This window comes from Fukomys damarensis, unplaced genomic scaffold, assembly GCF_012274545.1.
Source record: "Fukomys damarensis isolate Sample0158 unplaced genomic scaffold, DMR_v1.0_HiC HiC_scaffold_7, whole genome shotgun sequence".
NCBI classification, from domain to species: Eukaryota; Metazoa; Chordata; class Mammalia; order Rodentia; family Bathyergidae; genus Fukomys; species Fukomys damarensis.
Genome location: NW_022900919.1, coordinates 35,845,640 through 35,869,018, shown reverse-complemented (window position 1 = coordinate 35,869,018; position 23,379 = coordinate 35,845,640). Strand labels below are relative to the sequence as shown.

Sequence of the window (23,379 nt, the reverse complement as noted above, 5' to 3'; positions counted from 1 at the left end):
TGGTATTGCAGTTTCAGGGTATAATTAAATTCTCAGAAATCTGCAGAACTCCCTCTAATTTGGTTTCTATATTTATTTAACAAGACAGTAAACAAATATATATCAATATACCCCGTAAGGGAAGGAACCTGAATGCAGGAGTTTATCTTTAATTACCTAGCAATACTCAGTACTGAGCTTTAATTTGATCATATTCAAATAAGTTTCATTTTGCATCATAACTATTACCATAGAGCATATTACCTTATAAATACCATTATGGGATCATATCAGACATTTTGATTCCTAATTAAGCAAAAATAATAAAATCATGCATTTGACCTAGAAGTATCTGATCAGGTACTTTCAGACATGAATTTGACAGAACCAACCCCCTGAATAACTTTCTTCATTTGAGTTAGAAAGCCAAATACTGCCATAAGCACCAGAAGAGCTCTTTTTTCCTATCGACCTTATTTTCTCATTTGTTGTATTTCAGACTTTTAAAATATATAGTTGTGTATGTCAATGTGATAAAATTATATAATGAATATGTACCTTTTTTATGAATAAAGAAAACAGTGTTTTATAAAAGTAGTGTGTGTCACTTTTGTTCCTTTCAAAAGTAAATGAGCCCTAAGGAATACACATCCAAAATGCCCTTTTATGAACATGTTATTTTAAATTATGTTCTATTTGTAAGAAACATTCTCTCCTAGAAGCAATTGGTAGATTTTGAATGCTTTGTTAAGATTGTCAAAGGAGCTATTTGAACCATTGCCCCTAAAGATTTAGGTATATAAAATACAATGTGAAATGTTAGAATTAAATTGCTTCCTAAAAATTTTGGGTTGCATCTTACAGTGTCAATTTGTTCCCACTTCTGCTCCCATGAGCTAAGATAAACCTCTTCTGAGGGACTGAATTACATGATCTTGACTTCTTTCCAGAGAATCTTGACATTCCCTAAGTGAATTTGTTTGCATTTTCTATGTGCATCTAATCCTAGTTCAGTACTAATGAAATCCTAGGCTAACACTTTCTCACATTGCCTTTTATCTCAGTATCCTAGGTATCTCTGGTCATTTGTAATTAAGTTTCCCTGCTCATATCTCTCCAGAAGTATTTCATTATACATTTAAAGAGCCATAAATGAAGTACAGAAAGTGACTACAAAATAAAGCTTAACTCATCCTTCTTCATGTTCCTGGTCTTGGTGGCTCACCATGTGGCCCTGCACTGGCCATGGAGCCTGGGCTTGGAACTACTTAACAGCAGGGTGCTGTGAGCTGGAAACTGATCCAAGTTGCTTTTCAACCTTCCAGGCTTCAGTTTCTTTGTATGTCAAAATTAGTATTTTAAGTGCCATCCATACCTCAGGTAAAAACACCATAGTAATTTCTGCATGTGTTTAAAAATGGTTCTCTGGAGCTGGGGATTTAGCTCAGTGGTTCTACCACCTGCCCCACAAGCACAAGGACTGGGTACCATAAAAATAAAAACTTCTCTACAGTGGTCACACACTGGAATCACCTGGATAGGTTCTAGTTTGTTCCCAATCCCTCAGGTTAGGCCTGGACATTGTTTTAAAGCCTGACAATAATGATTTTCCTATGAAACTAGTCTTTAAAAATTGTGTGTGTGTGTGTGTGTGTGTGTGTGTGTGTATACTAAATATTAAAAGAGGCAGGGTGAACTAAATCCTGAGTATCCCTTAAGAGAAGGGCTTCCTGCAAATCTAAAGTATACCTACTTTCAAGGTGTCAGTTAGTAGTCATATATTTAAATCACATAAAGAGATGTGTTTTGTTTTCTAAGGCCCCTCTGCATTTGTTCCGCCACTTTAGACCCAACACATGTGAACACAACACTTAGTCTTTGCCAACATTGGGAAATTGTTACCCTTGTATGTAAGATGAGTTTTTAAAGCACCTAAATAATTGTCTGAAATTCTTACATAAACCTCTGGAGTTTGCCTTTGATCCATGATCATTAATATCATTAATAGGCTCTCTGAAAGTGCGTGTGAATCTTGAGTTAGCATTTGGCAGAGCAGTGGAAGAATGAACCCTTTTAAAATAGTTTGGCTCATGAAGCACATCTGAAATAACCCTGTGGGAAAATCAGGAGAATTTCTCGTCCTCCAAAGGATTACCTAGGATGAGATACTGACCTTGTATTTAAAGTTCAGTTACATTGCTTTAAACCTTGTTCATTGCCCTGCCTGATTTATTTTAGGGGGTGAAATAAGCTGTGGGAGGGGGCTGCACGATGATATACAATTCTTAGGCTTGCTTTTTGTTTTCTGAACAGTTCCCAGAAGATTTTTTTAAATCATAATGTACATACATAATGCTTTAAAAAAGAAAAGAAAAAGACGAGCTTCTTCAGGACATTTTCCATAGCTTCTCTGTCAGAAGTTAGAGCTGAGGACTGCTCTCCCGTGTAGGCTCAAAGTCAAGCAAGCCCCAGAAGGCTGAGTGTGTGCAGGGCAAGCGGGGCGCTGACCTCTGCCGGGAGAGGTCAGTTCCGCACAGAAGACTCAAAAGGGAGGAAGAAAAAGCAACTCCTCAGCAGGGAGTTTGACTTGCTTTAGGGCAGAAGAGCTTTTATAAATGAGTCCCAAGTCTCCCACGCCCTCTTGCCTGCTCTTCTATTGCTAGTCCTGTCTGTGTGGTTGGACACACACAGGCACACACAGCTCCTATTTCCACTCACTGCCTCACATCCCTCTCTCCACCTGCCCCTGGAACTGTGGACAGATTGGCAGAGCCTGCTGCAGAGGAAGCAGGCGATGGATTGACTGGGAGTTTTTCTGGGCCTTGTGGCTCTCTGGGCCTTTTCAGACCCTCCTTCACACGCTTGACTGGTGAGAAGAACACAGAGGGCTCTTTCCCAAACCCACTGTGAGTGCCTGGGAGGGTTAGACTAGCTGGTCCATTCCTGTTGTCAGAAGGAGAAGGTGGAAAGGTAAATCAGAGTGACCTCCAACCAGAATGTGGGAGCCTAGGCTGGACGTCTGGGATGTGTCCCAGGAGGAAAAGCCCCAAAAACTCTTCCTTATCAGGATATCAGAGACTTATGAAACAGCAGCATGGCTTTATTTATATATTCGCCTTCATTTGCCTCCTTAGTGATCCCTTTTCCAGTTTCCCAATGCATACTGCTTAGCACAGTGACCATCTAGAGTTGGGTAGAGACCACATGGGCAGAGCCTGGGTCGACTAGAAAGCCTTTTTTGGGTAGCTGGTCAATGAAAAGTGTCCATCAATCTTTAAGCAATTCGGGGAGCAAGAGCTCCCTGCAGAAACACAGGATTCTGTTTTCGATGCTAAGAATCCCCAGTTGGAGGAATGTTTTAGAGCTCACCTAAAATCTCTAAAGGTTCGAAGAGAAGCAGACTCTATCCATCTGTAACGTTTCTGCAGCAAACTGGTCACACTTTCCTTTAAACTTGAATTTCTCTACCAAATTGCATGTTCTCTTGGGTCCTGGTTATAGAAATGACTTTGGCTCTTACAATGTGTGTTTGTCAAGTCTAATTCCAGATCTCAATAATATTTTAAGAAAGCTTGTTGAACTTAAGAGAACCCTTAGCTGTCTGCCAGCAGCTATGCAGTCTACCTAGGCCAGCTGCCCACCACATGAGAGCAATCCTGGGAGAGAGGAAGTAAGTGGAAGAGAAAGTTGGGTTTGACATTTAGCCCCTCTCTGGTCCAGAAGAAATGGCTCCCATATAGTGATGACAGCCAAGGAGAGAAGCCCCTTGCAGGGAAGGCTCCTGTGGGAGAGGGAGCTGTTGTATTTTTTAAATGCTCACCCCACTGAAGATCTTAAGAAAACCAGAGTCAAAGAACATCACGTCATTTTATAAAGATAGAAAACTAGCCCCAGACCATGTCCAAGAGTTCTCCAAAACCAAGCTCCTAAGCTCACCTCAGTTGGCACTAATTTTTTTCTAAATTAGTGGGAGTGGGAGGGACAGAGGAAAGAACTGTGTTGTCATTCTCACTATTTGCAGGTTTAAGTCAGCTATCTACACTTGGAGACCACACACTTATTGTGGAATTTAATTGGGTATGCACGTTTTTGTTTTTTTTTTTCCAGTCCTGTAGTTCATTTGCCTCTTGAATGAGCTTTTCTTCCTGCTGCACTGGTAGCAGGCACTGAATTGATGAAGGAAAAAGCTGACAGTTTGTATAGTCACAACCAAATACAGCATCTACATGTGACATAGCCTGGTATGTTTCTTTATAAGAGGCTTGCATTAGTTTTCTAAGCTGTGGAAAACTTACCATAAACTTAGTAGGTTAGGACAACACAAATGTACTATCTCATGGTTTATGATACCTTTTTTAGCTGGGTCTTCTGCTCAGGGTCTCAAGGCTGAAATCCGGGCATCAACCAGGCTCCATCCTCATCTGGGGGTTCAACTAGGGAAAGCTCCTTTGCATTGTTAGCAGAATTGAGCTCCTTATAGTTACAGGACTAGAGCTCCCATTGTCCCGGCTGTTGGCCAGGGATTTCCTAGAAGCTGTTCTCAAGTCTTTGCCATGTGGCCCCCTCCATTTCATTAATAAACTTCCTTTGCCTTGAATCTCTTTTCATACTTTGAATTTTCTGACTTTTTCTTCTGTAAGCAAAGAAAACTGATTTTCTCTTTTAAAAGTTCCTGACTAGGTTAGCCTCACCTGGATAATCTGTATTTTAAGGCTGATTTGCATCTTTATGTCTGCAAACTTCCTACACTGTAGTACCTGGATTAGTGTTTAGTTGAATAACCAGAGGCCAGGAGTCCTTGGGGCCCATCATAGAATTCTGACCACCAGTAGGTCCAACAGCCTAGTCCAATGGAAGCAAACCAGTGGCAATGTTGTTTATCTTTTAAGACAAAAGGTATTAATGTATGAGTTTTTTCTAAACTAAAACCTGAGTATTCAGATTTAATTTCAGTATTGGCCCTTTGTGATAAATAAGTGGGTTTTAGATTACAGTTTGGGCACTTGTCTCTAAAAGGTTTGCTACCACCAACCTAGCCCTTCTCTGACAGGGGTTCAGTTTAATGGTGAGAAAGGTAACTGTTGGAATCTACCTAAATGCCTTAATCCTTTAATGGAGGTTGCTTAGAGAAAATACGAATAGCAGTGTTCTCCCTTCAGCCCCTTTCATGAATGATACACGGAACATGCTCATTGCCACCCTGACCGCTGAAAAAACCGAGACACAAAGAATTGTGGAAACTCAAGTTAGTAAGTGGCAAGGCCTCTGGAATGTATCTAACCCCAAAACCCAGAAACAGTTGTTGGCTACGGTGGGAGAATTCCAAACCAGGAATTGGGAAGGAAGAGCTGCAACTGGAATCCAGGAAGTCTGGCTCCAGAGTGCAGGCCCTTGGCCACCCAGCATACAGCCTGACTTGACACAAGAGGGTGAAAGTCGTAGTCAGGTGACAGGTCAGGCCAGTGTGAAGGCAGAAGCTTCACGGGAAGTGTTCAGGACTACTTTAGTAACTGTTGCTGCAGCCAGCACTGTTCAACTGAGGGCCCACAGGAAGCACAGAAATAATGGAGGTGGATGTGGAGAAAGTCTGTGTGGCGTGGCCTTGCCCTCTTCCCTTCCTGGTCTTTTCCTTTACCCAGAGGCATTTTTTCCTTCAGCTGTGCACAACTGTGTGCCGTTTCACATATGTGCTCTTCTTTTCTGCTTTGCCTTGAATTCTCTGCAAAATACCCAAAAAATACTGCAAAACCAGAGAGAGCTCCATTAGGCTGTCTGCTTGTTCATGTCCTCAACTTGGAAAGTTTGTATTGTCTCCGGGGTTTTCCAAGTTATTCAGCGTAGGTGCCTCCATGAAGAGGAAACTTCTGCACAATCCTGGCATAACCTGACACGACAAGCAGGTTAAAGATGACCCATGGAATAGTTTGTAATCCGTCAGCGCTGGGTGAGGAGAGACAGCGGGGGAGTAGGCTTTTTGCGGGTGTCAGCAGAGGAAGCAGAGCTGCCTACAAGCAGTTACAGGAACTCCGTGGTGTGTGTGTGTGTGTGTGTGCGTGCGCGCGTGCCAGCCCAGCTGCGCACTGGACCCTGTGAGCTTTATCACATTCAAGCCATTTCGATTTTAGGATTTGCAAATGCTCAGATTTCCGTGATAACCTGTTAGGGACCAGCCAGGGGAAGCGGTTGTTGTCTCCCGACAATTAGGCAGTGAGGCCTAATTGGCAGTGCAATCACCTGATCAGGACGCTTGTAGTTGGGTCCCAGGCATAGTGAGCAGCAGTACGTCCTGCACACGGCAGAAAGGTGCACATGTGTGGACATGTGCATGTGAACATCGCGCATGCGCAAAGTGGGGTGAGAGAATGGGGTTCCTTTCCGAAGCCCTTTTCCTGCGGCTTATTTTCTAATTCTATGACATGGACTCTAAAAAGGAAATCTGCAACTTCCCAAGAACAAAGGAACAACCTAAAAAAGAACGGGGCTTAATCTGCCTTTGATTCAGAAAATACCTATTAACTCCCTGATTTATAAAGATGCCACTTGCTAGTCAGAGCTACCTCAGGTCAGTGGTGACACTCTTTGCTCCCTGCCACTCTGCAGAGCCTTTGCATCCTTTTTTTTTTTTTTTTTAAAGCTCAGCTCTCCCAGCACTTTACCTTTGAAAATCATGCCCAAGGCAAAATCAGTGGTATAACCTGGCAAATTCCTAGAGGAAACAGAAGACAGCAGCCCAAAAAGCAGGAGCCCCAAATCCTAGCCCGGTGGTTACTAACAATATGAGAAATCCCAAGACTTCTCTAGGCCTCAGTTTCCCCTTTCTGGAAAGTAGCAAGGGTTGGATTCTTTGGTGGATACGATGGATTCCTGATTGCATTAATAATCACTAAGTCTAAAATGCTTTTCAACTGCACTTATCTCACCAAGGATGAGACAAAGCAACTTTTCACCCTTTGGGTGTAAAATAGAGTGGGCCAATCTGTTAGGTTGCCTGAGTAGTCTTTAAGAAGCCAGCTGCAGACCTGTTTCCCTGTGGGATCACCAGTGAGCCCCACTGGTTCTGCCAGGAGCTTCTGTTTAAAACAAAGCTGTTCCTTTCATGTTGCTGGCATCTGACCTGCTCTGTGAATAATACAACCCTCGGGTGCCCTGGTATGGATATTTGTAGGGGGTGCAGCAGCAGCAGGCAGACTTCCATTCAAGGCTCTTTTTGGATTTAAGGGCCTTTACTCTCCAAGTTAATTTTCCTGACTTGCATATCACAGGTTAATACCGGACTTGTGCATAATGATACATAATTTGAGACTTGTAAAAGCTGCCCTGGACTTGAAAGAAACATATTTTATGCCAGGGAGGCTGAGCCCGGCATGCAAGAGCAAGTAGTACAGGTAGAATGTATGTCCAAGGCAAGGGAGCTTTGCCCTTCTGACAGGCTCTCAGAGGATGCCAGGTAGGTGTTCAGGCCCCTCAGCAGCCAGGCAGCACCACAAACATCACTACACACACACACACACACACACACACACACACACACACACACACACACACATTTTAATAACCATTGGAAGACAATGTTACAAAGGGAAATTCGTTATTTTTAATATGCTCAGAAATATCTCATAGATATGAAGTGAGGCAATAAGATTGCCCTAATGGTTTCTAAACTTTGTTTTTAAGACTTCTGGGGCCAGAACCCTTAAAGAACTGCCTAGGGGCACCCTTCTGCCTCACATTCCCAAGTTGTTGGCATTGTTGGAGACTGACATAGTCTGGGCAGGGATGTTTAGCTGCTTGTGGAGTGGGAAAAAAAAAGGTTAAGAAAAATAACTGTTGTTTTTGCAAACTGTCTATTTAAAAACAGAACCTCGGGAAGCAGATTTCTGTTCCAGTGCTTGGATGAATCAGAGCTTACAAAGTATAAATACACATTAGCAGGAGGAGGCTTCCCATAACCCATGTGCTTGTCTCTTCCCAGACTGAGAACCTCTGAACTCGTTTCTCATTCCCAGTGGAGGCAAGAGAGACCCACAATCCAAACGGAAGTGGTGGACTATTGCTCCGCCCAAGTTCAAACCCCTGTAGGCCTGTAGGATGTTTTTTTTTTTTTCTTTAGAGGGCAGCTGGTTTTTAGTTGCGCACTTGTTATGTGATAGACAGGTGTAAGCCATTTAGAAAGGTAGGGAACCTGCACCCTCGTTCCTCTCTGGCTCTTTGGTACCTAGGAAATATTACTAAAAAATTTAACCTGACTCACTGACCCCTCAGATCAGCTAGTAAAGGGGAAGCACTTAGACCACAACTTGCTCAAGGGGCTATGTAATTATTTTACTTAAAAATGACATCAGGTGGCAATTTTACAACAAACTAGCTTCCAGGGTATTTAATTCAGTTTAACAAGGAGAAAAAACATTGTAATTAATGAAGAGCTTACATTTTAGAACTTTAGCAGAGTTATTCTCCCATTTTACAGCACATGAGATGAGGAGGAGCAGGTGAGAGAGCTTGTTGAAAAGGCAGGTTCCAGGCCTATATTTGGTAAATCTGATCAAAACAGGTCTTGGGCCAGTCCTGAATATCTGCATGTAACAGAAACTCACATGCCAAGTCACACTTCTGATTAGTCTCACTTGGCTTTTAGTCATGATTTATCCCCTTTTCTGTGTTACGTCCAAACTCTTAGGACAGTCTCCCATCCTAAAGCAACCAGCTTTAAGTTAATTCTTTCCTATAATTTCACAGTATTTGTAATGCTAGAATCTTTGAGACAAGTTTCTGAACTCTTCCAGTACCTTTAACGAGGGCTGAGAATGTCCGTGGGAAGTGGTAAAGGAAAGTGAGTCCCTTTTCCACATCCCTAAGCCCAGGATAACCAGGGCTTTGCTGCCGGCTTCCTTCTCTCTTCACAGTTAAGATCCTGACTTTTGAGCCTTGCCCAGGAGCCTGATCTGTAACCTCCCACTATCAAAGAGCGTCTGGGATGGAAGGCTCCTTAAGACAACACCCATGAATCTCAAGATCACTTCCCTCCTGGAATGAAGAATTGCAAAGACTCATTAATTTTTTTTTTTCTTGGCACAAAACCATTTGGCAGCTTCCCAAAGAATTCTGGGGTCTTATAGAATCCAAGTTTACAAACCACCAGAACAAGGTATTACTTCAGGATGGTGTTTGAAGTTAGCGCTGCTTAACCGGACTGTCTTCTGGCTTAAAGGTCAGTACTGCTCTTTCCACCCACCTTGCAGAAATGACAAAGAATTGCTACACCAAGGCAGGATGCTATCATGGGGATCTAGACTCATTCGTGCCAAGTCTTTCAGGCTGCCTCCTCAGTGAGCCACAACACACTGTGGACCACCAAGGGCCATCACGGACTCTCAGTCTTTCCATGGTGTCTCCTGTGCACAAGGATCCAGGGGCATGAAGCCCATCTGTCATCATGATTGAACAAGTTGCCCATCTGAGAACAATTCCTACTCTAGTAGTAAAATTAGTTTCCTAGGAAGGAAAATATCCATCAGCCTTTCCCTCCAAAGATTATTGTGCTTGTTGGAGTTACACTGTGAAAACTCCAGGTGGGTGGATGGGCCCGGATGCTGAATGAAGCACTGGGGGATAATTCAAGAAGGGTAAGCTTTAGCTTCCTAAGCAGAAGCAAGGCACCCCCTCCCAGTGACTCCTCTCAGCTGCTGGATGCTGTCCATTTGCCTGTCACTGGCACGCCTCCCTTGCTGCAGAGAAGTCTGAGGCAGAGCTTCCCTACCCGACACTTTGGGGATAGGAAGGCTCTCTACCAATATGCCATGTTGGCTTCTAGTCCCCAGCAGCCAAAGAGCAACAGTCCTTTGAGGACTTACAGACCCTGGAACATCATGGAAGGCCAAGCAGATGACACCCCAAGGCTGCATGGCAAGGCCAGCCCAGCACTCATTCTCTGGGTCAAGGTGATGATGGGGCCGTAACACCAAAACTTCCCACTACTCCCTACTGTGCAGTGAGGAAATCACCCTAATGGGTGAGCATGCACCAAAGCTGCAAGGGCATGGTCTATGATGGCAGGGCAACAGTGTTAATCCAGATAGCTGGGGGTGGGGGGAGAAAAAGCATTAAATCTCCCTCTTCATCCCCCAAACACCAATTCCAATCTGTTTAAAACCCCTTTAGTGCGGTGAGCATTTCCCATGAGTGCTCCCAAACAATTCATCTCCACACTGCATGCCATTAATCCAGTGGTGTTTATTCAAGCAGTATTCACACTTGCTATTGAATAACAAGGGAATCAGGGCTCCCACAGCTCCAGCTTCACAGCAGCCCCAAGGTTTCTTGAGAACTTCAGTGAGTTTTGTGGTTGAAAAGCCTTTCATTTCTTCACCCCTGCCCCTGTCAAGCACAGCCTGTTATACCTGATTACCAGCACAGATCAGTCGGGGTAGCAAAGGCATACAGCAAAGCTGGGCAGGACTATGTCAGCTCAGAAGAGGCCACACTGTTCCATGTTTTCATACAAAAAATTTAATAAATATTACTTTTCAAAATTTATTGCCAGGAACAACACATCAAAGATGTATTTTTATGTTCATATAACACTAATAGGACAATACAAAGTATCTTCACGGTCTCAATGGTGAACCAACAAGATTACTCTGTTTTATAAGCCTTTTTGATCTTAAACTTTGTAATAGCACTTTGATTTCCTCACTTAAGGCAGGCAGTGTACTGTATGGCAAATCTAAACAGTGATCTTACTGGACATTTTACGGTTCAAGTATTCAACTAGCTTATTAAAATACTTCCTAAATGCAGTAGATAACAAAAAATATCAAATTTACAAGTGGTTCGGTATTACATACGAATGGTGAAAAGAAATCAGAATTTACAAAATAAGATTGGTGTGCTTCCAACTTCACACAATTAAATGGATATTTATAAATGATATTCAACCATTTACATTTTGACTACATTAAGTCATAGTTCAACTTGTTCCCTTAAACTGCTCGGTAGCAGATCACCTGCCTGTCTCTTCAAGTCTAAAGCAGAGGAAAAAAAGAACCAAAACAACCTGTTCTAGACTAATTCTCAAACTGCCTCAGTCAGTCCTTAAAATGTGTCTTAAAGTGATGCTATATAGAAGGTGTTTTAACATCTGATGTCGTACAAAAAAATTCCATCAGTATCAGTATCCCAGGCACAGAAGCCCATCCTAACATTTTAAAAATAAACTATGTTCAAACACCTTAATTTTGGCTTATAGGCAACAAGTAATGAGACAATAAGTTCAAAAAAAAAAAGCCATACGCTTACAATGCTATCAAAAACCTTCAGTTCTAAACATACACATAAATAAAAAGGAATGATGTTTTAAGGCTCTTGATTATTAAGTTAATAAATCAAATATACACAGTGATTAATAAAAAAGAATTATTTACATAACTATACAAAAATTCTACTTTTGACACATTTCCTCTTTAAATTCTTCATTTTACCAGCAACGGCTAACATCAGGGTCCCCCCTCCCCCAACAACAAAAATACAATAAAAAAAATAAATAATAAACTCATTTGTGATAGTTGCTGTGGTTCTGAGCTGCAAAGGCACTTTCAAATACAGAACTACTTGTACGTCATCATAAAACCAATATACAAAAACAACTCAAGAGTCAATAAATATAAATAAAACTATGATCCTAAGACTGCATCACCATCAGGACATCTGGCAGAAGTGGAAGCTCAGGGACTGGGGGCTGGGCAGTGTCTTGGGAGCCTGATGGCGAGGTGACGGCGGCGGGGACGGAACACACACCCGGGGCACTTACTTGCCACTAGTTTTTGCATAGCTGTGAGACGCAGCGCCTGATTTCCCAGCCAACCACAGAAACTACCATTGCCAGTGTAAGCCAGCTTGTCGAAACTTAAATTAACACAGGGATTCTAAGTCAACAACAGCCTCGGACTCGAGTGTGACACAGACAGTTTAAAGAACTACAAGCCCCAAGTGCCCTCCGACTCTACCTAGTGGTGGCAGCACCCACCATCTGCTATACGATGTACTCCATCCGATTTAGGCTTTGGGCACTCTCCAAGTCCCTGTTGTCCTGTTTGTTTGTCCAATTTGGGTGTTTAGTCGGTGTGCCATTGGGGGGCTTCTCCTCTCTGTCTACCAGTGTGTACACTGGCTGTTTGGCAAACCGGGCTTTCTGCTGGTGCTTATCCATGTCATCTTCTTCAACTTCCGAGTTGTGTGTCCTTATCTTAGACATTTTCGAGTTTTTGTTCTCATAATCCTTGATGGGGACCGTGTTGGCTCCATGCTTCTCAATGGGGTTTTTGATCTGGTTCAGCTGTTCCCGCACGTTGTTGGTGGTGTTGTCCTCAGAGGCTGAAAGTGTGTGGCTGCTTGGCTTCCGCCTCTTCCGCACGCACCAGTAGAAGGCCGTCACCAAGCAACAGATCCAAGCCACTGTTAAGACAGAGCTCAGCAGAGGAACCAGGAAATCTGTAGGGCACACACAGAAGGAATTAACTCTCAAAAGACAAAAAAAGTCATCACATTACAGGAACAAAAGAATACCAATAGGGGTTCTTCTGTCCATAGTCCCCAAGAGGGAACTGTGGGGAATAAGTCCCTTTTCACAGCTGCATATTGTCACGTCACAGCTTGTTAAGCAAGTGGTAGGATCAGGGCCCTTGGAGACTTTGACACTTGTTCCCCGTGAGACCAGGCAAGGCGGCAGCTCCTATTCTCTGATTCCACGTGGGAGAACAGTGTCCGGGTGAGTCCAGGGGAATCTGGCTACTTTGGCAGCTCATGAATGAAGCTGAATTTCAGAATTAATCAAAAACCTATTCCAAGCATGGACAATTCAAATGCCCAAGGTTATATGCTTATTTCTCACCTAGCAAGAACAATGGCACTTGAGGTCCTTAAAAGGGGAGGTTGGATGTCATGCAGGGTCTTCAAGCCACCCATCCAGCCACTGCCTCACAGTGCTCAAAACAGGCTATGCCATGACCCCAAAATGCCAAGTCAAGCTTTGTGCAGTGTCAAGCTCAGGGCACAGTGGTACTCTGCGCTCCAGGGCTCCACAGTGGACCTAGACAGTACCTGACCCATGGGAGCCTATCAACAAGAAGGCATAGCTTGTTGGCAGGGAGAGTGTCAGGTGTACCTTGGTCAAGCTGGCTGACTTCAACTGTCCCACCAGTTAAGAGGCTCTGGGAGGTGGGAGGGGCAGTACCAGCCAATTCCTCACCTGCAGGCTTTGCTGCATAGTGCAATGAGATCACTTTGACAGTCCTCACAACAAGGGACCATCCCACTTGACACCTACCAGTCCTGTTTTTCAGAGGCCGCCTCTGGACTCTCACTTCTGCAACAGCAGCAATAAGTGAGCTGTTTCCATCACGTTTACTAACAAGATCGATTATTTTGTCGGTGATTTCCTTAATAGGGTTTCCATCATCCCGTATGTCTTCAGCAGACTGCAAATAGAATTGTCAGACTTGACTTGGGGGATACTTAACAGAACCCTTTACTTAAAATTATAGGACAACATCTGTTTTCAATGTTATCGCTCCATATGATAGTGGCTAAAGTATAACTCCCTTGCAATCAAGTAACAAGGTGTGAACAGGTCTTATACTCACAATGGCCACATGTATTTCGTTGTTTGCTGAAGGGGAGGGCTCACAAGCTATGTAGATTGAATACTCAGCAGACACGTTCTTCAAAATATTCAGATTCCTCAGTTCACTGCAAATGTGCTCTGTGGTAAGACCCTAAAATGATATTTTAAAAAATCCACACACAAGCTATCAGAAGGAAAAAAGGGGGCTGATATTCTTGTTGAACTCTGGCTAAATTCACACCTCACTGCTGAAGAATTTAGGCTGAAGTGGATCCTAGCTTATGATGAGCTTCCTTTAAAACTAGCAGACACCATTCCCAGCTAAAGCTGTCACCTACCGGCGACATCATCTCCTTGTTAAAGGTGAATGTGATGTTTGCACAGTTATCCTGGTAGTAGGAGTCCGAGGTGCACTTGGTCTTCACTGGCTGCAGACTAGAAGAGCGACATTCCCCTACACCGGTGCAGGGGCGCACAAAGCACTGGTCATCCAGGATGGGGACGCAGGTCTGCCCACTAGGGCACTCGTTGTGCCCTCGGTGGAGCAGGCAAGGTCGAGGGCCACACCAGACCTAGGAAAAGGAGCAGGAAGCTTATAGGAACATCTACCCCACAGACGCGGGGCCTGTGGGAAACTTGGCCACCCTCATGCCCCACCTTGGAGCAGGCGATCCGTCCGTTCAGGCACTGGCAGGTATTACAGTCATCATCCCACTTGATCCCGTCAGGTATTACGCTCCCCATGGTGATGCAAGGTTTCCCTGAAACTGCAAAATGGAGATGTATGAGTAGGAGTTTCTTCTTCCACAGACCGGAACATGGTTCTTAATACTTTACTCTCTCCCTGTTATGAAACAGTTACACCCATGCCCTCTGCCACGGGCCAAGAGTTCCTTCTACATCAGACATGTGTGCTCCCCACTCTCAATGACATCTAGCCATGTGACTCGCTTTGGCTAATGCAGTGCCAGGAGGTGTGACCTGCACACCCTTTAACTGAGCTTGGGTGATTCCTGTGTGCCTGTGGAAAGAACATGGCCATAGACAGCCACTGCTGTCCAACCTGGATTCAACCCACAGCACCACTGTCTACCCCATATTCCACCACCAACAAAAATAAATGCTTACAGCAAGCCACCGAGTTTTCAGAGGGTTTGTTACACAGCAATTATTACAACAAGAGCTGACTGAAATCAACAGCTAACCCTCATGCGTCCCCTTCCCTGCAGCCTCCACTACACGCCCCCTCCCCAAGCATGGCACCCACCAAACTGCTCACCCCAGAAGGAACACGGATGGTGGCAGGGACCTAGCACACGTACCTTCCTGGCACTTGGCACCACTATGGCCTGGGGGGCAGACACACTGGTAGCCATTAATCTCATCCACACAGGTCGCCCCGAAGGCACAAGGTGAAGATTGGCATTCATTGATGTCTAGAAGAAACAGTTCAAGCTTAGGCTCAATGGCATCTGGCAAAGTCTTTTATAGGTACAGACAAGCATTCAAATCTTTATAAGCTTAGTGAATTTTTAATCATGTAAGCAGTGACCAAGAAATGCATTATTAATCTCCCCAAAAGGCACTACCAGTCACTGACCCCCAAAGAGCATAATCATCCTGACTTCTAACGGCTGAGAACCCCTATGGGTGGTAGCAATTTTAACTGAAGTCCCTTTTTCTCTTGATAGCACAGTTCAGAGCAGGGCCAGTAAACTTTCCTCAAAAGGGTCACAGTAAATATTTTAGACTTTGCAGGCCTCAGGGTCTTTGTCTCAACTACTCAGTTCTGTTGTGGTGTCATCAAAGTGGCCACAGACGAGAGGTAAACGAGTGTGACGACATTCCAGTAAAACTAAGCCAGGTGTGGTGGGGCATGCCTGTAATCCCAGCCCCCTGGGAGGCTGACACAGGAGGACTGAGCCCAGCCTGGGCAACTCAGCAAGTCCATGTCTCAGAACAAAAAATGTAAAAAGGGTTGAGGATGTAGCTCAGTGAAGAAGCCCGCATCCAATCCCCAGTTCTAAAATACATACAAAAATTTTTTTAAACTTTTTTTTTTTTCTTCAGCAACAGGCAGTACACTCAATGTGTCTCTGAGGCTCTGGTCTCTACTTCTCAATTTAGGAGCAACAAACAGATCCAAACTGTCCTCATCTAGTGCTGAAGTGCAGATCTGGCGATTGCAAGCATCAGTGAAATTTCAAACAATCTTAAGGCTTGTTTGAAGTGAAAACCAGTAATACAACTATTCTACCACCATTTCGTGGTAAAAGAAACAGCATGTAGAATGTAGGTCAAAAGCTCAAAACAAAGAATAAACTTTCAGCTCTCTGAGAAACTGCATTGTTTGCCTCCCACTTATCCGCTTTCATCACTTCTCCGGGGCCTGGTCAAACCCACGGCAGCCCGGCCCCCAAAGGAAAGCCAGTCTCCTCCATCTACATTAGCTTGGTCCTACAGCAGTGTTGCTGTGGTCAGCATCTGCTTGCCCATAATTTCAAGTTACTCACAAAGAAAAGCTCAGTCTCTCCTCGGGGCCCCACTGTAGCTTAATCATCAGTTTCCGTGGCTAGCACTCGCCACACTGAGGAGGGCTGAAGCCCCAGCCAGGCACCCTAATCCTGGCTGCAGGCAGATTAATTGCTTCGACAGGGCTACTTAAAGGGAACTATGGCCTTAAACTCCTTTTTTGGTACCGGGGATCCAACTCAGTTCCTTGCGCTTGCAAGGCAGGCCACCGAACTGCTGAGCTAAATCCTTGGCCTTTTTTTTTTTTGTCCTTAAACTCTTTTTAAAGGTGAAAAATGTCTGAGGCCAAAGAAGGGAACAGGGAGGAAAGCAGCTGAGAAGATCAGATGGGGCGCTCCTTACTTATCCTGCAATCCGGCCCAGCAAAACCTGCCGCGCATTCACACCGGTACCAGTTGTCCCCATCCACACAGGTGCCACTGTTGTAACTAAGAAGAAAGCAGAGACCACAGCTCTGTTAGCAGCTTCCAGATCCACGACTCCATCTGTCAGGCACAGCCATGCCAGTTAAGAGTCCCCAGCTCTCACCCCTGGCAGCACCCACCCCCTACCCCGGGAGGTTTACAAATACTGATGCCTCGGCCCCATCCCAGAGAATCTCATTTCCTAGCTCTCGGTTGCAGCTCAGGCACTGGGACTTTTAAAAGCTCCCTGGGCGATCCCTGCGTGCAGCCAAGGTTGAGAATCACTGCTCTAAATGAAGGCACAACCTGGCTAATTAAAGTGTGGTCCATGAAGCAGTAGGATGAGGGTCACCTGGGAGCTTGTTAGAAAAGCAGAGCCCCACCCAGACCTCCTGTATCAGAACCTGCACTTCAAACACAATCCCCAGGAGATCCCATGCATGCTACAGCCACCAAGTGCCAGCCTCAAAGTTGTCACACTTACCAGGGGTGAGGGCTGCAGTCATTAGTATCTGCAAAGAAAAGACAACAGGGAGGACTTCAGCTGGGAAAGGCATCTCAGCGCTAAGTAAAAACATTTATTTCCATAACACCCAAATGATAAAGCTACAGTTAATACCAGCAAAATATGCTTAAAACCTCTGCTGAATTGGAACCAGGCCTGCAGCCAGTGAGTTTCATCTGCTGTGGGACACATGTATACAGGAAGAGGCCCAGGGAGGGGACTGCAGAATGTGTGAGAATGGAAGACAGCAGGCTGCTGGTCAGCCCCTGTGCTGGGAACTGAGACACCATCTGTCTCCACTTATCTCATCAGCAATTTTCTCATGCCCAGGTCAGGGCTGCAGCCCATCAAGCCATTAATACGGACCCAGGTGATCCACAAGCAGACATCAAACAATACTGCTTCTGGTTTCGACTGCAAGTCCCCAAGGGTGTCAGGATGTGCTCCAGCAGCCCTGGGAGAGTTCAAGGGGGAGTGCACTCACTCTGTGTACAGATGGGCCCCTCCCAGCCTTCTTTGCAGACGCACGTAAAGGACTCGCCGTTGACCACGCAGGTGCCCCCATTATGGCAGGGGCTGGGCAGACAGCTACTGTTTCTGGCTGCAAGACAAGAAACAGGACCACCTGCATGAGGACCCAGAAATTGGAGGGGCAAGACCCAGACCCAGGAGCTAACCAGCAGACACTGAGATGGGGCAAAAGGTTACCTATGTTGCAGGTTGTTCCTTCCCAGCCACCAGGACACATGCACTTAAATGCGTCCCCTTCATCATAGCAGGTGCCACCATTGTTGCATGTGGCCTCATCGCACTGGCTGTCACCTGGAAGAACAACATATCTGTGTGAGCCCCCTCTGGTCCTTCCCACAGAGTGCAGAGTCAGGACTCAGGGTGGCGAACACTCACGTGAGTAGCAGGTCTTTCCTTTCCACCCATTTTTACAGTCACAGTAAAAATCATTGACGAGGTCTCGACACGTGCCCCCATTGTGGCAAGGGTTCTGGCTGCAGTCATTAATATCTAGAACCAAAGAGACCTGCTCTGAAGAAAATCCCAGGAACATTCTCCGTCTTCTACAGATTCCCGTAACGCTTGCTTTCCACATCCATGCCCCTTTTTATGAAATAAAGTCACTCGCAATGTTAAATGACCCAAGTTAGGCCCGAGAAGGGATAGCCTTCTGAATTCCCATGGAAATTAAAATCAAGATGGACTAATATTACAAGTACCTTTCCTTGCAAGCCCTGCTTATTTCCTATATTTCCAGTCTAATTCTATAGCTCCCCAGCAAAAGTCCCTCAGCATTAATAAATGCTACAAGGCCCCACTGCAGAAACTGTAGGGGACCCTCCTTCACAAATTTGCATTACAGAGAAAAGCATCCCAGGTTAAGGCGGATCCCCCACCCCACAACTGTCTGTCAGTCCGCAAGAACCACAGACTCACTGGTTTCACAGTAGGCCCCCTCCCAGCCGTCACTACAGATACACTTGTAGGAGTTGACACCGTCGATACAAGTGCCACCATTTCTACACGGGTTGCTTTCGCAGTCATTAATATCTGTGAAAGGAAGAAAATGATAAACATGAGGAACTGAGGGACAAATAATGCCCCAACCAAGCCCTGTCCTGTGGTTCTCATGGCCACCTGAGAAAATGCACCTGGTTGGTGCCTCTTCTAAACTGACTTTCTCCAATGAGACAGAAGCTTCCAGATGGTGCCTCCCCCACTTTACATAACACCTCCATTGCAGAGTTATTTGCTGGGCCTGAGAAGAAACTTCTATAGCAACAAGGGCCCACTCAAACTGGTAAGATTCCAGAGCATTCCAAAACACATACGGAGATTCAGAGGCACTAGATGATCTAGTCAGTTGAATCTAACCTCAGTCTTAGATTCCAGATGTCATGATAAATGGAACGGTCACTTCAACCTTACTTTCTGACTGAGGCAAGTCAACTCCAATGCTCCCCACTTCCCAGCCAGGAGTCTTACTTTCATGGCAGTATGTTCCCGTGAAGCCTTTGTTACAGTCACAGGTGAATTTGCCTCCCGACTGGCTCTTGCACTTCCCATGGGGACCACAGACGTTAGAGGAGATATACCGCACCCCTTCCGGCGTGTCGTTGGAAGCCATGGCCACAGTGCAGCTGTCAATCACTAGAAGACAGGCTCAGGATCAGATGGAAGCCACGGCGTTCCTAAGCAAAGGACTGACGCCAAGCCTCCATACTGGAGCCCGGAACCCTCTGGCTAATGATGGGAAGTCAAGAGGCACCCCAGGGACCAGGAGTCCAACGACGTGCCTCCTTGCACTAGGACAAGCAAAGCCGAGATGCCAGGGGAATTTTTTAAAGCATTTTTGTCACTTTGTAGTCAAGAAGCCTACATGCCTGTGGGCCCCTTCATCCCACCTCTGCCATCTACCTGTTTTGGGGAAAGCTTGCTAAGGAAACAGATCAGCTCTGCTTCCTTCCTCAATCTTACTTACGCTAGGCTAGAGGATAAACTTATAGTAAGGCTTTAATTAAGATTCTGCCACCTAATACAGCAGCCATGGGCCACAGGTGGCTCTCTACATCTAAATGAGCGAAACTAAATAGGGTTGCTAGCTGCACCAGTCGCGGCCCATGTGCTCAGTGCCCATACACGGCCCTTCGCTCCTCTGACACTAAACTCAGGCTGAAATGAGATACAGAACATCCCCACGGTTGCACAGGGCTCTGACAGGGCTGGTCTGGAGGATCTGCCTCAGGACCGCCAATCAGCCCGTCCAGAACTGCAGTGACAAATGGGTTTCACGCACTCTCCCCTGGGGCACTTGTAACACGTGGTTCCCCCACTGGAGGACTGCTCTCACGTGTTCTGGCTTCCCTAAGCGATCAGAGAAAAGTCCTCCTCACCTACACAGTACTTCTAAGAACATTAAGGGGAAGTGGCACATGGGGGACAAAGGAGGAGATGGGGAAAGCTGGGTGCCAAGGAGGGAGGTACCTTCACAGGGAGTCGTGCGGCAATGGTCTTTCAGGTGCGAGCAGTTCTTGCCCTCATAGTCCTGGGGGCACTTGCAGAAGTAGTCACTGGCACGATTGTAGCACAGGGCCCCATTCTGGCAGGGGTTGGGTTCACAGTAATCTACGTCCAGCTGCAAGCGTTGGGAGCAGGACAAAGGTGTCATCATCAGAGACACTGAGAACTGATCCCTTCATCCATCTACTTCCACAAGGGGACATCGTGTATATAACAGACCTTCATGCTCTAGGTACCGTCATAGGCAGGTAAGCTTTCAGAAACATAGGGCAGGGTGGGAGACAGAGCCAAGCAGGAAATAAAATCAAACACAGAGCCTAACAGATGGGCTACGGGAACTAAGGGGGAAATCATCCACAAATATGTCCTTCCATGGGCATTCATCTAGCAGAGATTCCCTAGCAGAGGATGTTAACAGATGTCTTGAAAGCCTGGACACAAAAACCTGGAGGAGGGGAGGGAAAGAGGAGGAGGAGGCTCTGCTATAAAAGCACAGCCATCCGAGGTTTTTGCCTCCACTCACCTGACAGAGGTTTCCTGAGAAACCAGTGGGACACAGACACTGGAATCTGTTGATTTCATTCTGACAGTGACCCCCGTTCAAACACGGGTTGCTGGCACATTCATCGATGTCTCTCTCACAGTGATCGCCTGCATAGCCAGGTGGACAGATACAGCGATAACCATTAACCAAGTCCTGGAAGAGGAGAAGGGGGAGAAACATGTGCTTTTTTTTCTATGTATTCCACAAACATAGCTTCAGCGGTTTAGCATGACAGCTGAGGTTCAGCCGATTCACTGAAAAAGCCAAATGCTAACCAAACTCAACCCAGGTTAGGGGTTTCTCTGGGCATGTCCCCAGGGGCCTGGAGTAAGGAGGCCTAAGGAAGCAGCCAGCAATCTGCTCTTGCCCTGCACTTTTAAATCTCATGGGCATGAAGCCCTCCCAAGGTCACATAAATCTTAGGATTTAAGATTTGCAATTAAGCAAGGATTTACATACCTGACAGGAGGCATCATTCTGACACTGGCCAAGGCAGTCATTTATATCTGCAAAATAAATAAGTCACCCTGTTAAAGAGGCACTTGACGTGGAAACTGCACATAACTGAAAAGCCTTCTCACTCAGGACTGATAAAAGTTTCAAATCAGATTTCCTGTGTGCTTCCTGTGAGATAAGGTTATTAGAGTGGGTGAGGACTCTTCGTAATTCTCCCAGACTGAGGGAGTGAAAACTTCACATCATTGTTTCAGCCATCTTATCAAAGTATGGGCAGTTTTAGCTGCTAATGAGCCTGACAAATTGTATGTTTTCCTTGCTGCCCCACCACTCCCTCTCCAAAAACATTCCCTGCTATAAGGTTTTTCTAGCACTGGGTGGTGGTACACTTTCTTGGCATACATGAGGCCCTGGGTTCTACCCCCGGCACCTCAAAAATGGAAGAAAAAAAAACCCAAAACAAGAACAACAAAAACAAAAAAAAACCCTTTGAACTGGAGCCCAGGGATGGGCAGCCAAGTATCTTCAACACTCAGGTTTCATGAAAATCAGAAGTGAAACAGTCACTCACTTATGTCACAATTCTGACCCATCCAGCCTGGAAGACAATCACAGTAATAGCTTGCGATCAGGTTCTTACAGAATTTGGCATTTACACAAGGTTTGGCCTCACATTCATTTGCATCTGAAAGGAAGTAAGGATAAACAGTAAGAAATGGCATTCTACACCCCTTCCCCCCCACCCAGAGATGCAACACAACAATGAGTTCATCTGCAGAGACACCAGCAAGCCAGCTAAATAAGAAATATTAGGTTCCCTGTGTTTTGCACATTGGAGCTCTCTCCCTAACCATTGTCTGATAAGGAATACTAATTGATAACTTTCCAGCTGCTGGTTAACAACCGGCCCCCAACAGAACAGCAGAAAGCCACCGTGCATTTCTGTGCAGAAGCCGACACAGCCTAGTTGCTGGGATTTAAATGTGGCAAAAAGAATGCAGGCAGCTCATTCCTCATGAGATCATCCCTGCTTGGAACCCAGCTGAACACTCCTTGGACAGGCGACTGACATGGTTCAAGGAATTCCACGACTTTCCCACAGGGCCAAAAAGGGCTAGTCCATTTGCATTCAGGTTATTCCTCCCAGGCCCAGAAACTCCTGATAATAAATTACTCCTCAGTATGATAGAGGGCAAACTCACATCGCCTGCCACATGTTCCTGTCTCTTCACAGCTCTGAGCAGAAAGCTAACCTGGGTTCTGGAACTACAGTCGCTGGAATTTCCTTACCTAACTGGCACGTCTTGCCAGTCCACTGCGGAGGGCAAACACACTTAAATCCATTAACCATGTCCTGGCAGGTACCCCCATGGGAACAATTATTTGGGGAACAATCATCAATGTCTGTTCAATGAGAAAAAAAAAGGGGACAGTTTAATTTCAACCCATTTGGCAACTGAATAATGTAACAGACCACCTCTCACATCAGCAGCCTTCACCTAAGAACCAGACACCTGCTACAAGTAAAGCTGCAGCAGGGCAAGCATCATGGTGACAGTAAGCCCAAGCCTTGAGTGTAGCACCTTAAATCCCCCACTGCCCCAGTTCATTAATCCCCCCTAAGCAGTTGCGGAGAGAGACAGCTGGGCCCCTGCCCAGCATCAACCTAGTAGGAACACAGGACACCCAGAGCTGCCTAATCTTTATTATCAATAGAAGTGAGAGGTCCCAAAGAGGTACATTAAAAAAAAAATCAATACTTCTTAACCAGCGGAAAACTATCACTCTGATTAGTTTACAGAGTCTCCCCTAAAGTAATACACAAGGTGCCCCATTCCCCAATTCATCCCCAATTCATTTTTGATCTGTGTGCGCTCCAAATTCACTCAGTCATCACTTCAACCCTTAGAAATGGGAACTGCTACCATCCCATTTAAAGAGGGTACAAAGAGGTTACAAGGCCTGCCAGAGCGCCACAAGTGCTGAGCAGAGCGGGGTGGGGTATGCACACCCAGTCCAGGGGACCCGACAGCCCACATCCTTAACCACATGTTAACCACTGGGTGCCGAGGACAGTGGGGTTCAGACCTGGCTGGCTGCCCCTCACAATTTCAGGAGCTTATTAAAGGCTACATGGCACCCAGAGATCTGTGCTGTAAAGTGGTCCAGGGGTTCTGATATTTGACCAAGTCTAACAGCCAAGCTAACTCTGCAGCCAGGTCATTTCTCTTGGAGCACTAAGACAAAATTCAGTAGTAGCAACCTGCCTAAGGGCAGCCTCACTGTGGCTAAAGAACAGCTGGGATTCAGG

The 23,379-nt window shown here is 45.6% G+C and overlaps 1 protein-coding gene across 1 annotated transcript in view; it reads right to left on the bottom strand.

Annotated features, from left to right (window-relative positions):
• Positions 1-10,079: 10,079 nt before the first annotated feature.
• Positions 10,080-23,379, bottom strand: part of Jag1 (jagged canonical Notch ligand 1) — a 36,625-nt gene continuing 23,325 nt past the window's right edge. The window contains exons 10-27 of the mRNA XM_010634213.3: positions 22,359-22,472; positions 21,640-21,753; positions 21,072-21,118; positions 20,592-20,765; positions 20,033-20,183; positions 19,034-19,198; positions 18,485-18,598; positions 17,945-18,058; positions 17,747-17,860; positions 17,523-17,639; positions 17,018-17,045; positions 16,472-16,557; positions 14,920-15,033; positions 14,255-14,364; positions 13,936-14,169; positions 13,617-13,748; positions 13,301-13,451; positions 10,080-12,465 (exon numbers count right to left, since the gene is read on the bottom strand). Of these exons, the coding sequence (XP_010632515.1) occupies positions 12,008-12,465; positions 13,301-13,451; positions 13,617-13,748; positions 13,936-14,169; positions 14,255-14,364; positions 14,920-15,033; positions 16,472-16,557; positions 17,018-17,045; positions 17,523-17,639; positions 17,747-17,860; positions 17,945-18,058; positions 18,485-18,598; positions 19,034-19,198; positions 20,033-20,183; positions 20,592-20,765; positions 21,072-21,118; positions 21,640-21,753; positions 22,359-22,472 (2,537 nt within the window). The 3' untranslated portion in view covers positions 10,080-12,007. The remainder of the gene's footprint in view (positions 12,466-13,300; positions 13,452-13,616; positions 13,749-13,935; positions 14,170-14,254; positions 14,365-14,919; positions 15,034-16,471; positions 16,558-17,017; positions 17,046-17,522; positions 17,640-17,746; positions 17,861-17,944; positions 18,059-18,484; positions 18,599-19,033; positions 19,199-20,032; positions 20,184-20,591; positions 20,766-21,071; positions 21,119-21,639; positions 21,754-22,358; positions 22,473-23,379) is intronic.